The sequence below is a fragment of the Tachypleus tridentatus genome, chromosome 3 (genome assembly GCF_004210375.1).
Source record: "Tachypleus tridentatus isolate NWPU-2018 chromosome 3, ASM421037v1, whole genome shotgun sequence".
Lineage (NCBI taxonomy): Eukaryota > Metazoa > Arthropoda > Merostomata > Xiphosura > Limulidae > Tachypleus > Tachypleus tridentatus.
Window position 1 is genome coordinate 79789085 of NC_134827.1, and position 21146 is coordinate 79810230.

General features: G+C 31.9%; 1 protein-coding gene across 10 annotated transcripts; it reads left to right on the plus strand.

Annotated features, from left to right (window-relative positions):
- The first annotated feature begins 483 nt into the window (after positions 1–483).
- Positions 484–16162, plus strand: LOC143247309 (uncharacterized). 10 transcript variants are annotated; one of them, XM_076495136.1, is made up of 5 exons: positions 484–766; positions 6880–7169; positions 13751–13974; positions 14629–14782; positions 15810–16162. In XM_076495136.1, the coding sequence occupies exons 4-5, from the start codon at positions 14635–14637 to the stop codon at positions 16025–16027; spliced, it is 366 nt and encodes a 121-aa protein (XP_076351251.1). In that variant the 5' UTR covers positions 484–766; positions 6880–7169; positions 13751–13974; positions 14629–14634; the 3' UTR covers positions 16028–16162. The 10 variants fall into 10 exon arrangements, 4 of the variants coding, with proteins under 4 accessions (XP_076351251.1, XP_076351250.1, XP_076351252.1 ...); XM_076495135.1 differs by lacking the exon at positions 484–766 and adding an exon at positions 776–864; XM_076495137.1 differs by lacking the exon at positions 484–766 and adding an exon at positions 795–813.
- Positions 16163–21146: the final 4984 nt, after the last annotated feature.

The window sequence follows — 21146 nt, forward strand, 5'->3', positions numbered from 1 at the left end:
CAGTCGCACCAAACATGCTCGCCCTTTCAGCCGTGGAGGCGTTATAGTATTACGGTGAATTCCACTATTTGTTGATAAAAGAGTAACCCAAGAGTTGGCGGAGGGTGGTGAGGACTAGCTGCCTCACTCTAGCATTACTAAATTAGGGGCAGCTAGCAAAAATATCCTTCGTGTAGCTTTGCGCGTAATTAAAAACAAACAAACACAAACAAAACCATGTTAAATAATATTTGAAATATGGAATATGGGAAAATGATGTTCAATGTGTCACTTTTCATTAAGTAAGTTATATGTAAAAAATAAAGCACTCTTTGCTGTAAGAAGAGCGAAACTTTCTGATAGTTTTTTTCTTTTTTGTATGTTATTTAAATAAATATATATATATATATTAATGTTTAATATTATAAAGCCTTTATTTATTGAATTTGTTTGTTTTAAATTTTGCGCAAAGCTACAAGAGGGCTATCTGCGCTTGTTGTTCTAGAGGGAAGGCAGCTAGTTATCACCATTCACCGCCAACTCTTGGGCTACTCTTTCATCAACTAATAGTGAAATTTACCATACACGTAACGCCTCACTATAGAAACAACAAAGATGTTTGGTGGAACGAAATTCGATTGCGAACAAAGAGCCATATTCATCTGGCTATTTCTAGTATTAAAATGTCATTTATACACTACGCACTACAGAAATTAAATATTAGTGTGATGTTTTCTATTGAAAACAGAAGAGGGTTCTATAGCCCTGACGTCAAGTTTAGCACGTGGTAAGTTGAGTGAGATCGAACACAAATGGAAGGTAACAAGAGTGTTGGTTAGTGAAAGTTGGGAGAAGATGACAAAAATTAATTTTGGGAGCTATTTGGTACCTAGTATAATATTATAAAATATTTTAACGTACTAAGGGAAAATTATGATGTCGTGCATTTGTGTTATAAGTTGAAGAAAGCTTGTGGAACACAACTTTAGCAATAACTAATTATTACGCAAACATGTTATTGTGATTAGGCCTAATGATAGTAATACTATACTATTATTATTAATAGTATTGACTTGTTTTTATTAAGACTTGTCTCTGAATTATTATATTACTGTTACTGTCAATATATGTATAATATATTAATATTATGGATAATAATGTTTCTCGGACCCAGTGTTAATCAAGTATATTATTTTAATGTTAGGGGTTGATTATAATATAAACTTGTGTTGTACACGTTACAACTGAGTTATAAACATATTATTAGTTTTACTACTACTCAGTACTGTAGTATTACTAATTGTAATAGTAGTAGTACTTGTAGTAGGATATGTTTTATGTAATTAGTAAAGACAAGTTTTAGCAATATTTCTGATACAGAGCATCTTAAAGTATGGAGAGTACTAAAAGCAAAATTGACTTCGATCATATAGATATAAATCTAATAAATGTGAGAAAGAACGAGGGATTACAAACAATGAATCAGCATTAGGCAAGACTTTACCAGCATTTAATTAAAATGGTCAGATACAGAAGCGTTTCTTTTTATGGTGGTTCAGTGGACAGTGGCTAAAGGGTTAGATTTTGTTGATATTATTCTGATTTTTAAATATGATGTGAATTGACTTGAAAGTTACAGGCCAGTTACAGTTCTTTAGGGAGAAATAATTTAGAGTGGACTTGATATAATTAGAGTAAACTGATAATAGCAAGTCAATACTTGAGTGTTTGTTTTCTTTTATTTAAATTAATGGTTTTCATTTTGGTGCAGTTGGTAAAATTTACTAACAGTTTCACACACACTGATCTTGATCTATTTGTCATTATATTGATAATGTTGAAAAACAAGAGAGTGATTTGGAGCAATTGGTTGTATGAATGACCTTTCATTATAATGAGTGAAAGGTAATGCAGATAGGTTTTGATTTATTTGGGTCACATATATTTAGTATAGAGGGAAAATGACTTGATACCATGTCTGAGAAAAAGATCTGTACATAATGATGTTTATGTTACTGATGTAAGCATACATTGTTAGTATTAAAACTAATATAATTATAAAAGGCATTTATATATATTGATTAAAAGTTGAAAGAGGAAATTATCTCTGTAGGTTATTAGTAACCATCATTGGCTGTTTAAAATTTAGTGTCTATCTAAGAAAATGTATTGATCTATAGGAAAGTATTAAGAAGAGGTTCACCAGGGTAATTCTGGTTGTGGAATATCTTACATCAGTAGGTTAAGATCTCTTAGTTTGATTTCTCCTGAGAAAGGAAAGTTAAAAGGTATTGAGTGAAATTTATAAATTATTATGGGATAGTTAGGATAGAGGCTTCTCATGTGATTGTGCTACATTCTGATAGTGATAGGATGAGATGAGTCATGTTTTTAAGATTTGGAAAAGAACGGATAGACTCCAGTTAAAACAGCTTTATTTTTTAAGGGCATAATTATCTTATGGAATATATTTCCTTAAAATAGTGTAGGTTTCAATTTTTATTTTTCATTAAAGGGGAATGTGTATAGAGACAGCCATAAATGACAAATGGTTCCTTGTTGTCTATTTATGTTTAAAAAAAAATATGAAAAAGTCAGACCAAAAATAATCCTAAAAGATTAGTGTTAAAAGATTATATAGTCATTTCCTCATGAGAACTTTTTTTTTTTTTTTTTACTATAATACATAATGGTTATTTGAGAATTGATTACTATGTAGTTTTTGTAATATATTTTTATTGTTATTGTGTGACATTTACTTATATTTTAGTGGAGTGAATAAGGTTAGAAGCAGAATATACAAAGGGTATTTAAATTGGCTGATAAAAGTTTAGAGCAATAATAAATCAGTAGTGAAATATTTTGATCCCTTTAGTCAATATAATCATGGAAAACTATAATTTACGTCTAGGAAGATCCTGGAATTTGTTTTCTGTATCAGTCATTAACTTGTTATATTTGTGCACGTTTTTCACCTTGATGATGAGAAACCCACTTGAAATAAAAATGTATCTCAGAATGGCTGGTATGGGTATTAACACATTTATTGACAAGAAGAGAACAGTATTTAACCTTCCCTGGCTTATCTTCAGGTTAAGAAAGAGAGAGGTTGAAAGTGACCTTCACCAGACACGTCTTAGGGACTAGAGTATAAACAGGTAAGGGATTGTAGGAGGCATTTATACTGGCAAGTCACTTTCGAGCTCTCTCTTTCTTAACCTGAAGATGACGTGGGAACGTCAGAACATTTTCTTTTTATCAATAAAAGTGTTAATACCCATACCAGCCTTTCTGAGATAGTTTCTAACCTTGTTGAAAGTGTTTCAGACTTTTTAAGATTCATTTACTAATCAACTACACAGTAATATTAACTGAAGCAACAGTCCATTAGTGTGTGTTCAATAGGATCTCTACTTTCTTTAATGCTACCTATAATTACCTACAGTAAATGTATTAGTTAGTATATTTAATGCATGTAGCTTTAATATTTTTAATGATTTAGTGTCATATTTTTCTAATAAAGATTATTTTACATTGTTAAATTAGTATATTGATTTAGGACCAACTTAAATTTTCTAAGCTGTCCAAATCTCCATCATTATTGTGGTTATAATCCAAAACATTAGCAGTGAGGATAGTAAACTGAGTAAATAATACATTTTAATCTGTTTAAGTAACAGCAATGGAGTTATTAACTATTCTCAGCATTAGGTTGATTTTTAATTTAATGTGTGCAGGTAGCACAGTTTGATATGGAGGCACTATTAATCGATTAACAGCAAAATAGGTGATGTGTTGCAATGATGATAAAAGCAAAATAAATGCTTAGATAAATCCAATATGAAAGAAAAATGTATCCTACTATTTAATCTTCACTAAAATATATTTATTTGTGAAAAAAGATGTTGCATTAGTAATGAAATGACAATAACATATTGCACCTAGTATAGGAATATTGTTAAATTTTTTTATGGCTAAGCTTTTTCGCTGTCATAAAACCTAGAAATTATGAATTTAGAAACAATACAGATAATTGGCTTTTCAAGGTGTGAAAAGATACACATCAATAAAAAGAAAGGACACCCTTTTCTCTATTTGTATTTTGTTGATGTATGATTATTGCTACTTTTTGCTAGGACTTCAGCCACAGTTAGTTGTTTGTGATTAGTGAGTCTATGGCAAGCTGAGGTATTTGTTGTAAGGGTCAGATTAGACATCTCTTGATTCTAGTTTTAATAGAGCCTTCTTCCCCAGTTCAGGTACGTCTTTTCTACAGTTCCAACTATCCAGTCATGTGACTTGTGTTGAAACATTATTAATGTGCTGATTGTTACCTTGTTACTGGAAAAGCACTAACAGAGAACTAATTTAACTTAATCACAGTAGGTATTGTTCTTTATGATACCTTCTGGAAGGTATGCAGCACTCTAAGTACTTTGTTGGAAAACATGTTTGTTTTTTACTCGCAACAGGTATCTTGCCTGTAGGGGGAGACATTAGTACAGGTTGTAAAACAACTTTATCTTGGGAACAAAAAAGCTCATTTGGTCTTGTAGTTAGAAGCATCAAACTGTAAAAATGTGCTATACATGTAAGAACTGAGTGTCAAGGACTTTTAAAAACTTGTAGTAATACTTTATGCAGTTTTATATGCTGTAGAAGTGTAAGCTTTGGTAATTACACAAACACCATCACCTCAGTATTCAGAGTATCGAATTTCTTAAAGGGTGTGTGAATTAATTTTACTGTGAAGAATGAAGTGTATAGTTCTGTATATACTTCTAATTCTTCATAATAATTTTACAGCAAAATTTGTGTTAATCAGAACTGGTTCTCTCTTACTCTGTATTGTATGAAATGTATTTACATGTACATCATGGGTCTTATGCAAAGGAGCAGAAAGAAAACATGCGTCTAGTTATATTCATAAAACATGAATATTATAGTTGCTTGAACCAGGGTCTACTTGGAGTTGGACCCAAAATTACTTTTAGGTTAAAAGTCAATTCTTGTGAAATGAAATGAACACTGTTTCAAATCACTTTAAAAACTTTGTTACATGTAAAAAATATATATATATATATATATATAATTTACAAACCTTCCTTTTCAGGGAGAGAACCAAGTTTTTTTTTTTTGTTTTTTTTTAACTCTAAAGAATGGTTTTCATATCTAGTCGTATGCATTGTATTTTCTCACTGTTAAAATCATAATAACCCTATTTTCACCTGCAAAAAAACAATTAGAGAGTTAAACGAAAGCCATTCAGCAGGAAAAGATAACACTACCAAACATGTCAACATGATTGTTGACATAATTCCACATAAGATATATTTTTAAAACAAATCCCCATTTGACCATAAAAGGATGATATATAGTATCACCAGAATGTATAGATCAGCATCGTACTGCAACAGTCATACCCCAGTCACTAATATGAAAGTCAAGTGGTTTTTAGACTTCATCTGTTGAGTTGTAAGTTTGGACTTGATTTCTAATCTGAGCTTTGGAATTATTTTGTTGTAATAGAAGATAGAAACTTCCATGCTAAAATTTAATTGGTAGCTACCATGATCTTTTCTTTGAGTTCTAAAGATTTTGTTGACAATTGTTACAGTAAGTTAAAGCACAGTACTTCTGAAGTAAAAGTGAAAGTTTTATTTGTGAAAGTTGTGTTTTTGTAATCTTCTATTTCAGCATAAAGAGTTATGGGGAAAGAAGTAACTAAATATTTGTTTTGACTGTTATGTGCTGTGTAATGTATGGCTGTTGTTCTGCAAGGTATAAAACAATTGTCAAAAGTGTACATTTATATTTTTCTTTCCATGTAATGACATCTTAATATGTTCTGTTTGTTGGGAGTTTTGATTTTAGGAACTGTTAAACATATTTTAAGCTAACAGCTATCACTAATATTTTTTTCTTATGTTCCAGGAACTTCGTGGAAGTGTCATGTATGTGAAAAAGTTTTAGCAACGAGCTCAGGTTTCAGGCGTCATTTAAACAGCCATTCAGGGCATTATATAGAACAGACTTGTAATATGTGTTTTAAATCGTTCAGGTGGAAAGAATCTTTGCTGAGGCACTTAAAAGCGGTCCATAGTTTGCAGCAATGACTTTTGTGATTTTTGTTTTATTGTGAAGTAAACGGCTGTGACTGTAATGAATAAAACCTGAAATTTAAATAAAGTTTTAGTTGTTAAATTACTTTGTGTTTTTTTAATTTCTTGAACAACATGGAGCTTCTTGATGTACCCAGTTTCTGTATTTTGATAAAGGAAGACTTCGATGTACACGTTTTTTAATTTTTAAAAATCGCAAGTTCAAGTTGTACTTTTCATTTCATTTGGTGCTTTTAAAATCAGATATTATTAGCTTGAAATGTGCTAACTACAATGTTTAAAATCCAATCAATTACAAGATAGTTATACTTAATAAAAATCTGTTTATGTTTTTACTTATTAGAGGTATAAGCACATTTTAGAATGCTTGTGTGTAATCAGCCATATTTAATTTAAATAATTACCAACTTTTCATGTGAATGGTATCGTATTCAGTGTGATAACACTTAAAAAAGTTCAAATTAATAATTTCATCTGAACAATTACCGAGAAAGGATAAAACATATGAAATACTTCTGATATCAGTTTCTTATAATTATAGAATTAATTGGTGGAATTGTTTTTGTATGTTATAACAGTTGGGAAAGAAAAAAAAAAAAGAGGTACTGGCTTTGAATACAGTTTGATTAAATTTCTCCTGCATTTTAATTTTGTGTAGAAACTGTAATTTTTTTGGGATAGATATCTGTAATAGACTAAATGCTTTTATGTACAGCAGAATGTGTATGACAAACATGTGTGCTGTAAAAAGACTTAAAATACACTGTTGTTTTCATAGCAGCCAGGACAGTGGAACAGAGAAGAATGGTACTTAATTCAAGCCAGTGCCCTATTTGTAAGCAGGTCTTTAGCAAGAAGGGAAATATGCAGCGACATCTGAAAGGCCATTTTCCTAATGCAAGGAAGTTTGAGTGTGTTTCGTGTGGTAAAGGATTTACAAGAAATGACTCGTTAAAATATCACATGGTCATATGTAAGAAAGTTTACGAAGGAGAAGCCAATGGTCTACCTTTCAAAATTTTGTAACAAGAGAGAAACATGTAATGTTTTAGAATCCAAAGAAAGACAGTAAGTGTGACTACTTCAGTTTGTCTATAAATTTTCATGGTGACCATCTTTAAGAATTATTAAGTACACCATGTGATAAGAACTGAGGGAGCAAATTTGTGCTTCATGTTTAATTACTGTGATTGTAGTTGAACTATGATTTTGTTTGGGAATGAGGATGGTTGTAATAATATATGTAAATTAATCAGCCTTATAACAACTATACAAATGTGTCTTTGTCTCTGGCTGGTTCTTGCTCATGCATAATGAACCATGAGATTAAAATAATGCTCAGATCATAGGAAAAAGTTCCTTCATTTTGTGATTGTGTTCCTGACAAGGTTTTAGTTGTATGACAGAGTATGTTTTTACATTCCAAAGAATATTTTTCAATTAATTACATTGATGTGTGTGTGACTGTCCTGTTTGATATTTTAATATCTTGCTTGTGATGCTAAAATCATTGAATGTATATTAAACTTATTATATATGTAAAGTAATATTGTTAACAAAGGCTTGTATTATATTCTAAGCATTCACTTGAGGTTTTCATATTATTACTGTTTTCTTCCTTAAACACAATAATGCTGAATTTTGATCCAAATTGTGACAGGGGTCATGTTGATTGTTACAAGCACAGCTGACGTGTGAACTTTTGCAAGTTGTGACACGTCATGATGAATTTTACACGTGATAACTGTTGTGTCAGTTGTTGCATGTTGTAACGGTTGTTGTTGATTGTTCAAAGTTGTGACAGTCTAATGTTAACACTTTGAAGAAAAGTTCTGTTGTCCACTTTTACTTGCAGAGTGTTAATGAATATTGTTGGTTAAAAGTGAAACAAAACTGGCTACTCAACAACCAAGTTTTCAGAAAATTTCAATAATATATTGGGTAACCACTAACACAGAAGTCTGTAGTTTGAGTACAATGGGAAGTGTAAAGTGGGGACCTGAAATCTTGTTCTGGGGTTTGTGACATGTTTTGTATGTCCTTTGTAATTAATGCAAGATGTTGAGTAACTTGCTGTTTTTTTGTTCTAAGAAGTTATTTTCTGTATCATGTTTTTTTGAGTACTGATAGAGTGGACATAGTGAAAAATTTCAGTCATTTACATTAAGGACAACTTATTACGTAGATTAACGTTTGTGAGCAACTTTAGTAAATGAATTGTATATTAGTATACATTAAAAAGTTACAAGTGAAAGTAAAGATGAGAAAATAATTATAGGTTAATCACAACAATATGTGTTGTTACAAGAGGTTTTTAACAAATTCATGTAAAGAAAGGTATGTAGTGATATATCAGTCACACTGTGTGCATCTGTGACACAGCTTTAAAAGGTTTTTAACACATTATACAGTAGATAAATAAAGATGTGGGAAAATTAATTTTAACTATTAAAATAAGTATTATTTCAAAGAGTAATTTTTCTCCTTTGCCTAGTATTTTTTTATGATATAAAATAATGTTTTTGTACCAATATTCAATGAAAATGAATTGGAGAGATCTATGATGCTTTTATTGTCTTGAAATTTTTATATGTTCTACAGTAATTCTTGTACGCTGAACCTGAAAAGATCCATTTTTTCCATTACCTACAGGTTTTTCACAACATATAGTTTTGAGATGAATGAGGATAGATATTCATTCATTTGAAATCCATTTTCTAGAGTTTGTGTGTTTGTTAACAAACAATAATAATAAAAATTAATTCATTGTGGTAAACAAAATAATAATTTCATCTAAATAAGACATTTTTCTTCTTGGTTTGTAAAAACATCCTTGTGATATCAAAAAATTAATATTTTCAAAATCTCCATAATTGAATTATGGAAAGTTTATGATGTTTCAACTCACAAACCTTTTATTATTTGATCCCAAATATCTATAAAACAGTTATGAGAAAGATCAATAATTATTATAAATGTAAACTTGGAAAACATTTTCATTTCAAAAGCAGTTATGACTAAGTTTATTATTTCAATTTAACTTAGAATCTAGAATTATGAATTTTTAATTTTAGGTTATGACATCTCATGTAACTGTTGTTATTGCAAGTGATTTATTGTTATCTTATTACATGTGTAGTATCATTTTGTAGAGAAGCTAATGTATCAGGAAAAATTACAGATTTTCTGTGTCACAAGAAGCATACAAATTTTAATGCATACAAAATCTAGGGTATGTAATATGATTTTCTCTTTGTTGGGTAGACGCTCAGATCAGGCATGGCCAGGTGTTAAAGATATTGGACTCACAATTTAATGGTTGTAGTTTTGAATCCCATCTACAAACACACTTGCCCTTACAGGGGAATTACAAAGTGTTAATAAATCTTACTTTCTGTCAGTAAACATTTGGTGGTGGATAATGTTGACTACTGCAATTTATTTAGTTTATTGCTTGAAAATTATGGATGGTTTGCACAGATAGTCCTTGAATAGCTTTGTGTAAAATTAAAAAACAATATTCAAACAATACAGTATTTATTGTTATACAGCTGGAAAATAAATTTGTCATTATATGAAAAAGATTTAGAGAAATATAATTTTATTTATACAAAATATAGTGTGCACATTGAAGTGCTATATCTAAAAAAATAGTGATATACACGGGTCATGATATCTTTTTGCATTGTATTTTTTGTTGTGTTTATGTAGTGTAAGTGGAAGTACTATCGAAATCATGATTTCATATATGCAAATGAAAAAGGATAATTTATTTTAAAACATTTTGAAGAAATTGTTCTTGCTAAACTTATGAAAAGCAATAATATAAACATTCTTGACATTAATGACCTGATTTTTTGAAAAATATGTCAGTTGAACTTCTTTTTATTAATGGTTTATATATAGTCAAATTACATATCTGTTTTTAAGCCATATTGAATTTGGTTGGCTGTGGTCTCCTTCAGTGTTGAACCAGTCACAGATGATACTCTGTGTATGCTATAAATTCTGTAGGCTTTCTCAAAAAAAACTTTTATCAATGTTGACTTATGACCTATCATTGCTCCCTTCAGGTCAGTACTTTCTCTGTGGATGCTTTATATGGCTTTGTGTTTGTTTGTTAAGGATGCTGTTTTGTTGATTATAGGATTCTATCCTGTTATCTGGTTAAAAACCTTTGGGACAGAGTTGCTGCTGTCTGATTGCCATCTTGTTTTATTAGTGTTTCAAAATTTGGAATGTTTATACCTGAAGTCTAAAGATTTCTAACTTTGCTTTTCGTGCTAACATAAGATGCTATTAATGATTAAGCTTCAGTGTTTCAGAATGAACTTAAGCATTGTATTGTAATCTTCCAACTGTTGGTCTAAACCATCTCCCACATCATTAAAATGTACTTTTGCAGCATTTTATTTAAATTTCTCTTTCCCAAGAGTTCTTGATGAGTGGTTTGTTCATAAATTTTGACAACAATTAGGGAGACTAATTAAATTTATTTGCATCTCTTCTTTCATATATTTTAAGTTAACTAAATTCTTGATATATTGACAGTTGTAGTACAACATGAAAAGCATTCCAAATTTTTGGGCCCGGCATGACTAGGTGGTTAAGGCACTAGACACGTAATCCAAGGGTCGCGGGTTCAAATGCCTGTCACACCAAATATGCTTGCCCTTTCAGCCATGGGAGTATTATAATATGATGGCCAATCCCACTGTTCGTTGGTAAAAGAGTAGCCCAAGAGTTGGCAGTGAGCAGTGATGATTAGCTGCCTTCCCACTTGTCTTACGTTGCTAAATTAGGGACAGCTAGCACAGATAGCCCTGGAGTAGCTTAGTGTGAAATTCAAAACAAACCAAATTTTTGGTCATGTTATTTAATAATTACGCCCAGATGAAATTAAGAAAATATTAATTTGAGATCATCCTTGTCTTCTGTGCTTAAATTTATTACAGTTAGTTCAAACTTTTGTGTTTAGATTTGTGAGATCCAGTTTAATTGTTTAATTCTCTTCTTTACACAAATTTTGGCAATTAGTTTAATAATTTTTGTTGTTGTTTTGTACTTAGATTTGTGATGTTCGGTAAGTACTTTATTTAAGTGTTGATAAAACTGTATGGTAACAATTCAAGTGATTCATGAGGTATTCAACACACATGCACATAAAAAGAACTAATGATTTCTTGAAGAAAAATTTTCATTTTTATTATTATTACAAAATTCAGTCAAGCACTTTTAATACTTTGTTTATTTCTACTAATGATGAGTTCTTGTGGATAAGAACAAAATATTTTTGTCACTTTTAAAATTACATAAATATTTCTTCTGATTCTGAACACTGTTGTTATTGAATGAATGTCTGGTGGTGGTGTATCCATCTTTTGAATAAATAAAATACTATTTTTTGTAAATATGTCTTTTTCCATAAATTTCTTTGAGGGTCATCAACAAAAATGTTCCTAACAAAGGAAATATGAATGTTTCTTTGCACAATTCATTGTTGTTGTGATGGGAATAAATTGACATATGTAAGCAATTCATCTGATGAATACTGTACATCTAGTGTGTATAATATACTGGCATATTCTGTATTCTGTAATAACTGCTAGAAGAAAGACATGCAAAATATTTATTTAGAGTAAGAGATAATTCAGTATATTGTCTGAAAGACACGAAGTGTAATTATCTTATTTCTTAGATATAATAAAAAGAATGAATAATATTACATTGACTGTCATTCCAAACATAAATATAATTTCAAAAATATGTTGCACTTTAATTTTCCACTGGTCATTTTAATTTTTTTATTATTATTCAAAACAACTTTTTTTTCTAGAGACATTTATGTAGATAAATAGGATTTTGTAATGGGGATTTGGAAATTGAATCCAAGTTTTTCGAAAGTGAGATTTTGTTGTTTATGGCATGAAAAGAAATGGAAATAATAGCCTGTTTTTAAGTAATTGACAAGTAACATGATTGAATGTACACTGTTGTTCGCTCTCAACATATTTACATTATTCAAATTCAGATCAGAAAATTATAGTTTTTATATTATGTGTGCAACTCAAGACTGATTGAAGTGTTTGTGTGATGAATTATGTTGAGCAAAATTGTCTCTTAACTGGTTAATTCTCATGAACTTGTTGATGCATATTAGTCCAATTAACTTCAGTTGATATATAAATGTAAGATTTGTTGTTTTTAATAACATGGAAAACATTTAATATTGTTGTAATGTTAACTTTTTATGCAGGTTGTCTCCCTTTTAAATCACACGAACAAAGGTTCTGTAATATGGTGTTTTTCCACAGGATTTAAACTTTTTTTTTCCATAGTTCATACAGAGACTTGTACAAGTTAGTATGAGTATGAGGTTATCTCTTTAGAATATGTAATGGGTAGTCTGTAATAGTTAGGTATTCTTATATCCAATAAAGCATAATAGTTTAAGTAGCTAAAAAGGGCCTTAATAGCAACTGCTGATTGGTTAGTCAGACTTGCTCAGTTGGTACAATGTGATAATTTTAATCTTAGAATTGTGGGTTCAGACCTTACATTGAACAGCAGTTTTCCTTTTTTGTAATTTAGTTCTCCTTTCTATTTCTTCGTGTTGGGTTTGAACCTGAGATCTGTTGCACATGGCCCAGCATGGGCAGGTGGTTAAGGCACTTGACTCACAATTCAACAGTCATGGGTTTGAATCCCCATCACAACAAACATGCTTGATTTTTCAGCTGTGGAGGCATTATAATGTGACAGTCAATCCCAAGCTAGACTGCTACACACCAGATGAGTTCCCTACCAACTGAGCTAAGGGGTTAATAAGGCACATTTTAACAGCTCAAGCTAGTACAATAAAAAATTTATAAAACAACAACACAACTTATGATTTCAGAACAGTCAATGTTTGTTGATTTAGTAGTCATTTCATTTGAATCAGGAAAGTTTATGGTTCAATCACTAAAATATAAGTTTAGTTTAAATATTGTATTTATGTAAAATATGTGTGCATGAGATAGTTTGAATTTTAAAGTGTTAATAGCAATTGCTAGGGATTCGATACTTTAGCTCAATTGTTAGAAACCTAATGTGATGTATGAAATAATTGGACAATACTGACAGACCAACGTCCTGTCAAAACACAGTATGTTTCACCATCAATAAAGCTTTGTTATGCTTGTAAATTGTCATTTACTTACATATTATTATGTTGGCATAATGTGCTTTCTTACTCAAGTAATATTTCAGCTTATTTGATAGAGCCCTCGGATCATGTATACGAGGACCCATGTAACACTTTAGTTCAGTTGGTAGAGTCTTTTATTGATATATGAAAGAAGCTGGAATATCACATGTACAAGGATATTCAATTATATTTCTTACTGGTTGAAGGAAATGTGGTTTCCTATTTATGTGAATGCAATATGTATGTATGTATCTGTATATATATTTCAACAATGTATAAAGAATATTTTGAACACATAGAATTATTGTAAACAACATTGTTTTATTGTGTAATAGCAACATGTTTGCATTAATAGTTGAGTTTATAGTGTTTTTAAAGTTTGTTGTTTTCTCTTAGAGTCAGATTTTAGAAAACTTGTTAGACCTGAAGAAATAATTCTGATTCTTCTTTGTTGGTTTAGATAATTGGTTTTCCAGCATGTGGATCACTGAAGATTTTTCCAGAATGTGCAGTATTTGTGGAAAAATGTTCACCAAAAAAGGAAACATGATAAGACACATGCAGCAGCATAGACTGAAAGTTTTCAAATGTGACCACTGTTCTTACCAATGTTCAAGGTCTGACAACATGAAACGCCACAAATATAATCTGCATGGATCAGCAAAAAGACAAATTTAATAAGCAGTGTGTGATATTCCAAATTATTACTATTATTTTTTTGTATGTGTTATGTGTAAATTCCTAATGAACTTCTAATACACAGTTTATTCATTGTGGAAGTAAGTCTCTTTCACCCCATATAATGTATTATGTATGTAAAATATGCAGAAAACTGTGTGTGTGTATATATAGACACACACACACATTTGCATCCAGGATGGATCAAACCTGTTCCACTCAAAACTACTTGCACTGTTACGTGTAAGCTGTGAATAATGCCAACATGATTTGTGGAGCATGTCATCAAGGTTACTAGGCCTTTTTTTACCTCTAGGTTCTAGTTCTTGAGTTTGAACTTTTTTTTTCAGCTGAATAGAAAGATGATTTGCATGTGCCTTAATTACTTCAGGTACCTTTAAATATTTCATCTGTGGAGATACATTATGCAAATATGTTGTAGCTATTTAAATATCTGCTGATTTAACCCATTGACTGTTACTGTTCTAAATGCATGCTGAATTTTTGCAGTATATGGCACACGCTCATTCAGCTGCAGAGGTTGGCTGTATCTTATAAGGTGAACCAGCAGTCAATGGGTTAATACAGGTGGGTTGCTAAGATAGCTGTGGTGTGCTTTATCAACACCAGTGGTTCGCAAATTTCTTATTTTTTTTTCAGACCAGAATGGGATTTGTACACAATACCACAATTTCTATTATTATCCAGTCTTTGCACGGATCACCTGATGGAAGCTTGTGGACCACAGATCGAGAACCTCTTATGCAGTATTACTTTAACACTAAATTTATATGTTGTCCTGATGAAGTTAGAAGTATGTTACGTAATATTTTTATCCATAAAAGTTACTTCATTTGAATACTTTGTCATGTCATATTTTGGTTGATATAATGGAACAACTATTTCTTATATATATATTTCTCAGAGGGAACTAAGACTGGCTATATTTTTATTTCTAGTCCACAAGGGATTTCAGTAAGTGTTACTAAATTGCAATACAAAACTCCCAACTTATGTAGCACTTTGAGGATTTATCATGTTATTTATCTGCAGATGGTATTCCTTCTATCAGATTTTTCACATTAATGTTCACATCATCATCATCATACTTGAGATAATTACAATAATGAATAAGATGTTTAATGTTGGATTAACATGACGTACTAAACTTATCTAGTACTGAGAGAGGTGTATGTTATCTGTATGGTTCAGTATATGAATACTAGCATTAAAACAGCATCAGTGGCAATTTTTATTTAAGCATAATTTTATTTATACAGATTTTAAGTATGGACATAAATGCAATTTCACATAAAGTTTTGATTATTTATTAATTTTTGTTTTTTTCTTTCAGAATTCTTTTTAAGTTAAAGTAATTAAAAATTAGTTGTTAAAAGTTTCTTAATATTTTACGTTCTGTTGCAAAAACAGTTTAAAAGTTTGTGAAACTGAATTACATATATGCTAACAGTACAGTCCTAACTACCAAACGGAAAGTGTCGAAAATCATACATCATTTGTTTGGCATCTGTTAGACTGAGTAAAATGAGTGACATGACAACAATATCATCGCAGAACTAAACTTTTTTGTTATTCATATATAAAATACAGATGTTATTTTCTTGTGTATCTGTTTTTGACTTAGTTTTTCTTATGGTTCGCTGACAATTGGGAATAATGCAAACAGTAATTAATCGTGTTATAGTTATTTTTACCTGAATATGTCAAAACATTTCAATTGTACATTGAACGCTAAATCAGATGAGTTACGAATATTTAGTTTATGTTAAAATGTTTCGAAAAGTTGCATGTTTAGCTACACTCAATACGTCTTTTCACAGATAGCCGAGGACCAGATCACTCTCATCCATCGAAGAGGATGTGCCCCATCTGTGGGCGAATCTTTTCCTCTCAGAGCAATAAAATCAGACACATGAGGTTGCATTCTGTGGCTGATTGGAAACATTGTTGCAAAATGTGTGAATTCTCTTCAACTCGAAGAGATGCTCTTCGGCATCACATGAGGGTTCGCCATGGATACAGTGCTGACCTCTGTTGAATAACATTAAAAAACATCACGAGAAAATTTTTATAATATAAACTTATATGTGCCTAGGTTGTAATATGGTGGATGAAGAAAATGAGTTTCGATAAAGTGTAAAAATTAAATAAGATAAATTCTTGAAACACCTGATTTTCTTTGTCTTCATTTCACAGCTAAAGTAAATGTATTAGAAGCACTAGCAGTCTTCAATTTATGAATCAAAATTTATACTACTGTAGCTGGAATATACCAAAAATTGTCTATAATTTTAAATACATTTAATAAACTTTTAAAATGTTGCATAGAAGCAAATTTGGTGGTTTAATATTAACGAGACCCGGCGTGGCTAGGTGGTTAAGGCACTCGACTCGTAATCCGAGGATCACTGGTTCGAATCCCCGTCACAACAAACATGCTCGCCCTTTCAACCATGGAGGTGTTCTAATGTGACGATCAATCCCACTGTTCGTTGGTAAAATAGTTGGGGGTGGGTGGTGTTGACCAGCTGCCTTCCCTCTAGTCTTGCACTGCTAAATTAGGGACGGCTTTGCGCGAAATTAAAAAAAACAAACAATCCTATGTTTAGGATACGCTTATAAAGTGGTTTAAATGAATAATATATTGTTTAAAAGCTAGTAATAAACTATATTAGTAATATTGTACTCATGACATTTAGTAGTAGAAATATATATGTACGTATAAAAATGTTAAAACAGGTTGTGGCGTAATCAACACATTATATAAGGCTCCTCAAATAGTCATGAGTGTGACGGTCAATCCCACTCTTCGTTGGTAAAATAGTTGGCGGTGGGTGGTGATGACTACCTGTCTTCTCTGGTTTTACACTGCTAAATTAGGGACGGGTAGCGTACATAACCCTTGAGTAGCTTTGCGCAAAATTCAGATCAAACCTAGCTTTCTGCAGGAACTTGATTTTTTTTTTTTTCAGGAATTTAAAGAACACTAAACACCCATTTTTTTCGCTGGTGTAGTGGGTTATTGGAAGATATATTTTAAATAGTATCAGTTTTTTTCTTCTGTGCCTGATCCTGAAAGTGGAAACAATCCCTTGAGCTTAATAGCATTGTATATGAATTGTTGGTAATATGTGTTCTGGGAAAAGAATGTATTAGATCATCACTTAAATAATGTCCGGTTTTATGATAAGAAAAAAGCGGATTTTAAAAGCTTTTAATGTTATTTAATCAATAATGTATGTTCCATTATTATTAATAACTTCCTGCCAACAATTCACAACATTCTGAATGCCACTACTATAAAAGTCTTGGGGTGTAGAGGAAAAGAATGAAGAAAGGGTAGTTTGTGTGTTACAAGCTCTTTGGCCCGGCATGGCCAAGCGTGTTAAGGCGTGCGACTCGTAATCTGAGGGTCGCGGGTTCGCATCCCGGTCGCGCCAAACAGACTCGCCCTTTCAGTTGTGAAGGCGTTATAATGTTACGGTCAATCCCACTATTCGTTGGTAAAAGAGTAGCCCAAAAGTTGGCGGTGGGTGGTGATGACTAGCTGCCTTCCCTCTAGTCTTACACTTCTAAATTAGGGACGGCTAGCGCAGATAGCCCTCGAGTAGCTTTATGTGAAATTCAAAAACAAAACAAACCAAGCTCTTTTCTATCAAGATAGTTCTGCAGACTTCGGAATAGATGATAATCAGATCCAGCAAGGTCTGGAGAATAAGGAGGATGTGGAAGTTTTTCCCAATCTAGCTCTTCAATCTTTACAGATGTGATTATTGCTGCATAGGGCCTTGCATTGTCCTGGTGTAACACAACACCTTTACGACTGATTAAAACAGGCCTCTTTTTTTTTTTTCAGTGCAACATTTAAGCGATCTAACTGTTGACAATGGAAATCTGATGTAATCACTACATTGAGTGGCAGCAACTAAAAGTGGATCACACCAACAATATCCCACCAAACGTTAACAAGACTTTCCTAGGATGGAGGCCTATTTTGGCCATTATTTGCGGCTATTAACATTTTTATAAAATATCCATTTTTCATCTCCAGTCACTAACCTGTCCAAACAAGGCGAGTTACGTTCACGAGAGTGCAGAGAAGTGCAAACATCCACTTTTGCCCCAAGGTTGCCTTCTGTCAAATCATGGGGGATTAATTTGCAGATGACGGTGAACTGTTGAATAGGTTGAGTTAAATTTCTGTGCTTGTCTTTCAACTGTTACAGCACAACCTTCATCACGTGCAGCTAGCAGCAAGTCATCATTAAACTTAACAGGATGGTGTGAACGTGGCACATCACGTTAGCTATAGTCACCTGATGTGAACTTCTGAAACCACCTTCGACATTTTCTTTCATTGAGAGGCCCCACACCATAAACACCTTGAATGTTTTGTGTAGTTTTTCTACTGCATTATTGTGTTTTCTAAACTTATAAAATATTATATGCTTAATGTGCTCTTCAGATACATCCATCTTCATAAGGGTTCATTTGATTAATGATCTGAAAAAGTTGAGTTGGGTTAGTTTCGTTTATTTGTCTGGACATTTTAATTCACGTCCTTCTACACATTTTAGTCATTAAAGCCTTCTACAAAGACAGAAATGATGATTAACTTTCTGTATTAAATTTTCGAACATAACTTATGGAATGACATGATAGTTTAAAAAATGGACTTCTCTGTGTTAAACAAGCGAGTTCTAGAATAAAGTTTAAATCAACTCTGAGGGAACATATATCTATTTTTGTAAACCTGTTACAAAGTAACCATGGTCATATTAAGTTAAAATTTTCAAGACTAAGTTACATAATCTAACTATCCATCACCACTACGATTGAATAGACGTTCAGAATTATTAATTTTAACACTGACAATTACAAAAATTTAGAATTGCTTAGAGAAAAGCCCACAACCATTCAATTTTAAAAACTTCATCCATGATGTACATAATTTATTGACGAAGCGAGAACTAGTTTTAATGAAATTTTACTCGGATATCAAGAAGTGTTCTAAGCTATATATGCCTGTATTTTGATAAAGCAAAGCCATATTGAACTATCGGCTATGGTCCCCGAGAGGAATCAAACCCCTGATTTTAGCATTGTAAATCCGAATATTTATAAATCTCCCAGTAGGGGACAACTGATTAAGTGAAGAGATGATGCAGTCACCAAATCAGCAGACATAGAGAAGCATTAATAATTTAGCAAAAAGATGTGTATTTAGATATAAAAAGTAATCTCTTAAATATTGCAACAGAATAATGATAAATTACATCATGATATTCTCGAGTAAACTAATTTGAGTTCAAATATGATATTGGTCTTCCTTATAACTGAAGCAATGAGCAGAAAATTTGTGAAGCAGTCTGACTAACTAAATAATGGAGTTTTTTGGATGTGAGAAATAATTATAATCGGCATGTGATGGAAAGAGTTTATGGTTTGGTTTGTTTGTAATTTTGCGCAAAGCTACCCGAGGGCTATCTGCGCTAGCTGACCCTAGTTTAGCAGTGCAAGATTAGAGGGAAGGGAGCTAGTCATCACCAACCCCCGCCAACTCTTTGGCTACCCTTTTACGGTCCCACTATAACGCCCCCACTGCTGAAAGGGCGAGCATGTTTGGTTTGACGGGGATTCGAACCTGCGACCTTCGGATTGTGAGTCGAGTGCCTTAACCACCTAGCCACACCGAGCCTTCTTCGGTGGAATGGGTATTCGAATTCGCGATCTTCAATTACAAGCCGAGCGCCCTAACCATCTGGTCATGCCAGGCCTCAAAAGTTGTAACCTGTAATATATCATCCACCCAGCCGATAAATTAAATCTCCATCAATGACCTGTTTCAGCACAAAATGTTAAATTGCAGCAACATCCCTGTGAACTAAGTAGACATTCTTGGCTAGAGGAGGAAAAAAGGCAATTAGAGGAAAACATTTAATCCAAAACTGCATATAAACAGTCCAAACAAAATTCCAATATTACTAAAAGATGGTGGAAATACATGTTATGCCAATATATCAGAATATCAATTACTGATAATCAAGAGAAGAAAACTTCCTTTATCGGCTAACAACCTTTTCTGTAAGAACCCAAATACATCATTGTTTTATCTGTTTACGAAAATCCACAAAATAAGCAGCCCTGAACTTCACATTGTGTCATAACGTTGTTAAACACCCGAACGTTTCTTCTTACCCCGAAGAAAAAATTTCCTCCCTTGTTGACACTTTTCTACTTATGCTAAAAATGCTAATAATATATACATTTACATTATTTAATTGTTACATCTTGCATATACAAAATATTTTATTTTTACAAAGCATATCAAATCTTTATGTACATCCATTCTTTATGATAAGGGATTTAAATCTTTGGAAGACTATGTGAACCAGCATCATATTTTAAAATATTTCACAAGACATACCTAACCGTTTAATTAAATTATGGTAATTATTAAATCCTCTTGAGATTAATGACAATCACTAAAAACTAAAGGATTGAAACTAACCCGGTATTCACTAACTTATGTGTTGGATAGGGAGGGGAACGTATGTTCTTTTAATACAATGGAAAGATGCCAACATCATATTACGGGGATATTGATGATATCGTAGGTATATCATCCATATCCGAAGGTAAACTCATATATTGACCTCCTCTTTACAGTTGACATCTATTATATTTCTGATTCCTCTTATCATTTTCAAACGTTCAGTTATCATTTGAGTATAATACACTGAGCACAAGTATTATACAATAGAAATATACTGATTTAAAGCTATATATATAAATATATATTATAGATAAAACTTTGTCCCGTATTCACAAGTAACATGACTTTGTTGTGCAATGACTAAGTCAACAATTTCTCATCGAAAAGTTGATCAATATATGACGAAATTCTTCACAAACAGAGGCAGTCCCGAACTTTTATTTTCCATTGGAGCTAAAATGCACGAAACCAACAAGAATTAAAACCATAAAAACAATTGAATTTTCTTTTTCTAACTTTATTACCCCACGAATTAGTGACAGACGTTATTATGAGAAATTTCTCAATCATATTCAACAGCCCTCTCATTGTTAACTACCATTTTTACAAACAAATAATGACAAAAATAACCTATATCCCATTTAGTGAAAGTAATTTAACT

Bases quoted from the DNA above. Each gene is read 5' to 3' on its own strand.
- LOC143247309 (XM_076495136.1), top strand. From the start codon at position 14,635: ATGGGATTTGTACACAATACCACAATTTCTATTATTATCCAGTCTTTG. The intron at 14,783-15,809 runs GTATGTTACGTA...GTCTTTTCACAG, and splicing joins TTGTCCTGATGAAGTTAGAA to ATAGCCGAGGACCAGATCAC.